Source organism: Sitophilus oryzae, unplaced genomic scaffold, assembly GCF_002938485.1.
Source record: "Sitophilus oryzae breed Bouriz unplaced genomic scaffold, Soryzae_2.0 scaffold_1059_pilon_pilon, whole genome shotgun sequence".
NCBI lineage: Eukaryota > Metazoa > Arthropoda > Insecta > Coleoptera > Curculionidae > Sitophilus > Sitophilus oryzae.
The window spans coordinates 1,500,988-1,508,014 of NW_022145681.1; the positions used below are offsets into that span (position 1 = coordinate 1,500,988).

At 34.9% G+C, this 7,027-nt stretch overlaps 1 protein-coding gene across 1 annotated transcript; it reads right to left on the reverse strand.

Moving 5' to 3' along the window:
- Positions 1 to 312: 312 nt before the first annotated feature.
- On the reverse strand, positions 313 to 2,235 carry LOC115876204. Its single transcript, XM_030891907.1, has 4 exons — positions 2,108 to 2,235; positions 1,737 to 1,933; positions 1,506 to 1,616; positions 313 to 1,133 (listed from the first exon to the last, which is right to left on the reverse strand). The coding sequence occupies exons 1-4, from the start codon at positions 2,233 to 2,235 to the stop codon at positions 313 to 315; spliced, it is 1,257 nt and encodes a 418-aa protein (XP_030747767.1).
- Between the last annotated feature and the right edge of the window lie 4,792 nt (positions 2,236 to 7,027).

Consider the following 7,027-nt stretch of genomic DNA (forward strand, 5'->3'; position numbering starts at 1 on the left):
AGTAAAATAAATAAATAACAAGGGTTTATGTTCTTTTTTATCTGTGAGTAGAGCAAGTACACGATAAAGTGAAATATAGCATAAAAATAAGTAAGCAATACCATTAAAAATTGCCATATCTGCCCTCTTTTAGATCTCAATCAACACTTCAAGCAAAAAGATTTCCCCTTACAAATATTTCCTGTCATTATTTTACCAGAGTATAAAAATTATGATTTATATATTATGATTTATTTAAACAAGACAAACACTGTTTTATATATTTTTCTATATTAAATTAAATATATTTGTTTTCCAAAACTGCGTAGATCTTTAGATTATAGGCAATAAAAAATTTTCATCATACTCTATATTTATCAATTTCACTTCACTATTTTGTTCAAATGCCGGAGCGGAAATACAAAACACTCCACTTTTTTTGTTCATCAAAAACATTTGTAGTTGTATTTGTGCCAGATATTTATTCGTTATCACACCATTCACCATATAATTTGAGAGAGTTTTCTCAGATGATGGACACTTTATTTCTATAACGATGTCACTGTTATAAGCATCAGGTGATGCTCCGACTATGGGGACAATTGGGGATAACATCAGACCTCGACGTACAAGCTTCGTGTTCAGTCTTTTTTCCACTATTCTAAGAACGCTATTTTCTAATTCTCTACCCCTTCTCATGGCAGGTGTGTCATATGTCTTTGCAGCTCCAATAATTGTTTCGACTAAGCTCCCTTCCACGGTTCTGCACCTAGATGCTTCAAATATCTTGGAAGCAGTATATATACTATATCTGAAATCACGCCACAAACTACACTCACTTTGTTCTGTGGTTTTATTAAAGGCTTCATTGCACGATAACGGTGACATTTTGGAAGATGCATATTTAATAAACGCATCGGATGTTTGTTCGCTCTCATTAAATGAAAATAAAAGCTGGTGAATGCCTAAATTTAAATGTTTGTCTTCTTGAAAATAATGCCGAAGTTGACAAGGGGCTCCACATTCATTGGCTTTCTCAATGAACTTCTCCAAAAACCCACTATTGTTAGAATCTACTGTCTCTTGTTTCGCATCTTTGGCAAAGTCTTGTATCGTTACATATTGCAAAGATGTACCGACCAGGGTTCGGAAAACTACATGTTACTTTTAAAAACTACATAAACTACATTACATGTAGTTAATGTAGTTTATGTAGAGGGTGTAGTTTATGTAACATATGTATGTAACTTTCAAATATCAAAGTTTTGAGGTGAGGTTATAATAAGTTGAAGCTTTAAAAACACATAATGTATTTAAGAAAGCAGAAGAAATATGGCTTTAAATATAATATTTACATCATATTATCTCTATTACACCTCATATAAAGGATAATTATTCATAATATCAATACATAGTTTATGAACGTAGTTTTCATGTAGTTAATGAACGGGAAAAGACGTAGTTTTTGAAGAAAAAGTACACGTAGTTAATCAGGTAAATTACGTCTTAATTAACTACTTCCGTACCGACACCTGACAACTTTGGTTTTTTCCAGTAAGAAACAACATCGGTTGGACTGGGTTCCTCACTTCGTCGATGGACCCACATTATGAATGCAATTGCATGTTTGCATCTACCTAAAACAATAAAAGAACCATCACTAACAGGACAAATACACAAGCTACCTACACAAAAAGTACTTTATTTCCATGATATGTGGAATAGTTGTTATCACATAATAATCTATTATAAATAACCTTCTGAAGCTGCACAGTCCTGGCATTCAGCTTTCAAAATCTTCTCGGAGTCTTCATTAACTTCCATGATGACAGTGTAGTCTTTAGAGCGGACTCTATGTTCAGGAGATATTTTGCATTTTATTGTGCAAATATTATTGTCTTGTTTTAATTCCACATACCCCACTGCAGAATTTCCATAGCTCTCTCTTTGGGCCCTGAAATAGTAAAAATTATAATGTAGATAAATCTCTTTTGGAAACACAACCAAACTTTGCTTCCACAGTGTGATTATTGAACGTTTATATATTTATACGGCAAATTGATATATGGAAAAATTAGAAAAATAAACTGTTTCACTATCAAAAGAAAGAAAAATATATTTTACCAACCTTTTAGCTTTAACGCCACGTTGTTCGGCAGATGTAAACAACTCATTCTGAGAAAAAAACTCGGCCACCATCAACGAGTCCACCAAAGGCAGATTATCAGAACTTGCTTTTAAAAAACCTTCAGTCATATTGATAATAATTAAATACAACTTTAGCACTCCACAAAGCTCGAATTAAAGTTTAAAAAAGCAGACAACGACCAGCACACGGCGACGATCAACGTAAAATAGCACAGTAAACATGGCGGCGTTAGGGAAATACTACTTCGTGACGTCACACTAAAAAAAACAACCAAACCAAACCAATGGGATTTGGTGCAAACCAAGCCAATGGGGTAGCGTTTTCGTGTGACGTCAAATTTAAAGGTCCCTGGCAAATACAAATCAAACAATTACTTACAATCGAAATTATAAAATAATTTGCAATGCTTTTTGAAAATATCATCGTGGGGGTGCTATTAGTGGTATTTATGAAGGTGTTTAAGTAGTTTTTATGTGAAAATTAAAGTATGTGCAAGGGGCCCATTATATTTATTTAATAACACTGGTCAATAGTGGTTTTGCTACTTAAAAATCGAATTTGATCTTGTAAACACTGGTCTAATGTTTGCTATTGCTATATTTACTAATGACATCGAAATAAATTTATTATTTTTTAAATTTTTTCTCTACTTTCGATTTTTCGAAATTAGAAAAAATACACAGCTAAAGGCAAGAAAATATTATTTATTAATATACACTAAAGCTGTAAGAATTTTGTTCATTTCATATATTTGAGCGGGCCGAAAAACGCTCTTTACCATCTTTTGACGGGAGATGCACTAATATCTCACCGACACTTTACGACATCGTCTGTAGATATAGAAGAAGTTTTGCTTGCCGTATCGGTGAGAACCAGCCCCTGGACAGCCCACCTGATGAAGGGTAGGCCCAGAAACCGGTTGTGGGAGTGGAGCTTGGTTCCCCCCTTTACGACAAGCAAAACAATTTTCTTTTTACTTTTTATTTTTTTTTTTAATTTTTTCTCTACTTTCGATTTTTCGAAATTAGAAAAAATACACAGCTAAAGGCAAGAAAATATTATTTATTAATAAATTTATTTAGAGGTCATTAATATTTACTATAAACTAACTAAATATTTTTGAATATTATTTTTATTTTTTTGTTCTTTGACATTGTAAACATTTATAAATGTTTATTTTAAACAACAAGACTGACAATATTATTTATATATTGTTTTGGATTTTACTTTGTTTGTTTAGTTTACCTTTGCCTACAAATTGAAAAATTTTTTGACAATAAAGGCATTTATTTATTTATTTTATTTATCTACTCTTGGTATAAGATTGATTTCTGATATAGATATGCACAATTCATGAAGCTATCAATGATTTGGGAATATTTGCTTTAGATTTTTTTAATCTTTATTTTCACTTTCAACTACAAAAATCGGAAAATACTAAAAAAAAAATAACAGATATATTTCATACCAATTAAACTTTTAGTTACGTATGCAGTATCTCCATAATTTAATATAATTTTATCGAGGATCTTCTCAGAGTAACTATTCGGAGGCAAGTCCATTTTTATATTACTTAATTTATCATTAGGAGATGATAAACTATAAATAGAGAGACTCTTTATAATGAAGAGGTTTAGAAAAAGGAAGTTTTAAAAAAGAAAAAGCTAAAATGTTTTGTACTACCCTATAAATGCATGAGCCGAGCAACAACAATAGGTATTACGTTAAGGCACCCCCAGAAATGCAGTACATCACGTGCAACGGGCCATTATCTGTTCCAGTCCCAAGCATTAAATATATATACAGATAAACTAAGACGTGAACTACCGACCCTTTTAATCGTGGAATTGCAGGAAGAAAACGAAATACAACTTTTCTTTATCTGTACCTAGGAAGACGTATTTCAAATTAATTTTTGAATCAAAAAGCCTAATAGAAAATCTTGGTTTAATATGTGTATTGTGTATCGATTTTTTTCTTAAGTCTACTGAATTGACGGATGTTCATAATTAGTATTGCACAAGAGTCTTGAAGACTCTTGCAAAAAATTCAAGACAAGACTTTCAAAATTTCTTGTCTTGAGTTTCAAGACAAGACAAGACTTTAATATGCAAGAAATTTCAAGAGTCTTGCAAGATTTCTTGAATTCAATATTTCTTGAAAGTTAGAAATGATACATTTTTTTAAGTGATAATTAGGTCTTTGCGCAAGTTATGCCGGGTTTATACAACATTTACATAATCGTAATCACGATCATAGTCATGATCATAAAAGTTAAACTATATCCACTTCTTATAAACCTGTTGACATCTACCATGAACTTAGTCTTTAATTATGTTACCCAACTTCACTGATTTAAAAAATTATGATTATGAAAATGTTCTATAAACGCACATTAAAATTGCGTTGTGATTATTTACGATGATCAAGACTGTGATTATGATTACGTCTTATGCAAATGTTGTATAAACCAGGCATTAATATTGACCAATGTTCTTTTTTTTTCTATCATAGCCACTGTTTTAGAGTTGAGAATGAAATAAAATAAAGTCGAGGCAACAAACCGTATATTGGTAATTGGTATTAACACAAAATTATATTGGTATAATGGTATTATAAAAAAAATAACGGTAGTTGAAACTAATGGTGGGTTCGTGGAGCACGCTATTTGCGCTATTCGGTACTACTTTTCATGCACGAAAATACTCCGCGAACAAAAAGTAGTATCAAATAGCGCAAATAGTACACCCTAGCATAACCTTTCCGTACACCCTGTATCCAAACTTTTCCAGCCAATCCTCCTTAATAAAAGTATAAAATAAATACCATAATAAATAAAAGTAACAAACGGGTAACCAAAATGGAACATAATAAACTAACAATAATTAACAACTAGAACTAAAAAATGAATGCACAAGGTAATAATTCATTCATCTTCTTAAGGGACAGTCAGGGCAGTTCAGTAAACGCACGGGTCGCGAATGTTCACGGAGCTAAAACAGGACTTCGCCAAATCCCGAGGCTGGTTTTGTAGCTCCCGTATTTTTCTAGGTGTGTCGTCCGGACGACACCCTGCATCAGTGACGCTGGACGGGGTCTCGCCGAAATCCCGAGGTTGTCTTGACCGGGCAGTGTGTGTGCGGGCTGCGCTTATCCAAACGACGTACAACTCGCCGAGACGTCGCTAACGTCGTGATCGATCCAGGGCTCGCGTGTGTGTATATCCCACAGGACGCTGTTAGTTTCGCGATCGATGCAGGGCTCGCGTTTGTGTATCCCTCGGGACGCTGCTAATTTCGCGATCGATCCAGGGTTCGCGTTTGTGTATCCCACAGGACGCTGTTAGTTTCGCGATCGATCCAAGGCTCGCGTTTGTGTATCCCTCGGGACGCTGTTAACTTCGCGATCGATCCAGGACTCGCGTTTGCGTATCCCACAGGAAGCTGTTAACTACGCGATCGATCCAGGACTCGCGTTTGCGTATCCCACCGGACGCTGTTAACTTCGCGATCGATCCAGGACTCGCGTTTGTGTAATCCGGGACGCTTTTAACTTCGACGCCGATCCGAGGTCCGTGTTTCGTTGTCAAAACGGACGCCGTTCCGAGAAATATTTAGCTGTGACTATCGGGACGCCTGTAACGACGTCGCCGCCGTTTAGAGAGTCGCGTCATAGTAGAGTGTGTTACTCCGGTACTTACGTGTCTGTGTGCATTAGGACGCCGCTAGATTCGACGTCGATTAGGAACTCGCGTCGTTTTATTTAATAGAACGTCATTGCGGGAACGCGTTTTGAATTCACGGGATAGAATCAGTCAGAGAGTTACATATCGGAAATAATCGATCAAAACTCTAGAGGTACACGGTTGTTATTGTAAATTTTACTTTACGGGTCTTTCAATATACATTTTATTTCACTGTTGTTACGATTCGAGGACGTGAACCTTCTTGGATTATTTTTGTACATAGTTAATTAGTTAAATAAAACCCTAGTGTTTCGTTGTAGTTAATTGTGTGTTTTATTTTCTTTTTATCTCATCACTCCCTGGTATCTCCACTGTATAAAAGCTACCCGTATTGGCACTAGTGGTCTCTCAAACACTTTAAACTTGGGGGTGGCGCCCGAGGAACCGAAACAAGGCAACTCGGCGTCCGTGACTTCTCTCAAAAACGGGGGAGCCTCACAATGTATATGGCGAAAGTCGGCAATTTTTGCTTTTATTGTTTATCATTGAAACAAAAAGGCATAGGAAAATAAACATTTGTAAGAGTATTAGGCATACTACAATATTATATGGAATATTTTCCCATTCCTAAAATAAGTGGAACAGGATGATCTAGACTCCTGTTAAAATTTCAAGAAAACTTACGGAACTTACTACAAGCTTACTAGTTTGACAAAAAAATTGGATCAGCTATGTAGAATATTTTTATCTCACGAATTTTTTTACAAAACTTGCAGATTTCAAATTAAAACATAAAATGTGAATCTTACGTCTGTGAGTTATTTTAGAAAAAGACGTCTAGTTCAACTAGGGCTGCTGTCACTTACTGAGTCACGGTGGCTCACGACATTTTATTTTAATCCATTCTCTACATTTATTATTATCTTTTTAATTTAAAATCAGTAAGTTTTGTGAAGAAATACAAGGTGTAAAAGAGTTTATAAATAAGACAGATTAATAATTATTATTTCAAATTGTTTGGTGAGTTTTTTAAAAACACCACCGGTGAAGCTGTGGGGAAACCCCCTAGTAACACTGGGAACATTTTATGAAGTTCCAAGGAACCAATCCCAAAGAGAATTACAGGAGAGGCAGTTGACACTTGCGCGAGGCCAGCAACCACCTCCTCTAGTGAGGGTCGGGAGTCGAGGGTCGACCTCTAAACAAAATATGCG

What these genes read in the sequence shown, in the direction of transcription:
- LOC115876204 (XM_030891907.1), bottom strand. Translation starts at nt 2,235, where the DNA reads ATGACTGAAGGTTTTTTAAAAGCAAGTTCTGATAATCTGCCTTTGGTG. An exon ending in GGACTGTGCAGCTTCAGAAG is followed by an intron (nt 1,617 to 1,736) that starts GTTATTTATAAT and finishes TTATTGTTTTAG; the next exon opens with GTAGATGCAAACATGCAATT. An exon ending in ACCAAAGTTGTCAGGTGTCG is followed by an intron (nt 1,134 to 1,505) that starts GTACGGAAGTAG and finishes AGTAACATGTAG; the next exon opens with TTTTCCGAACCCTGGTCGGT.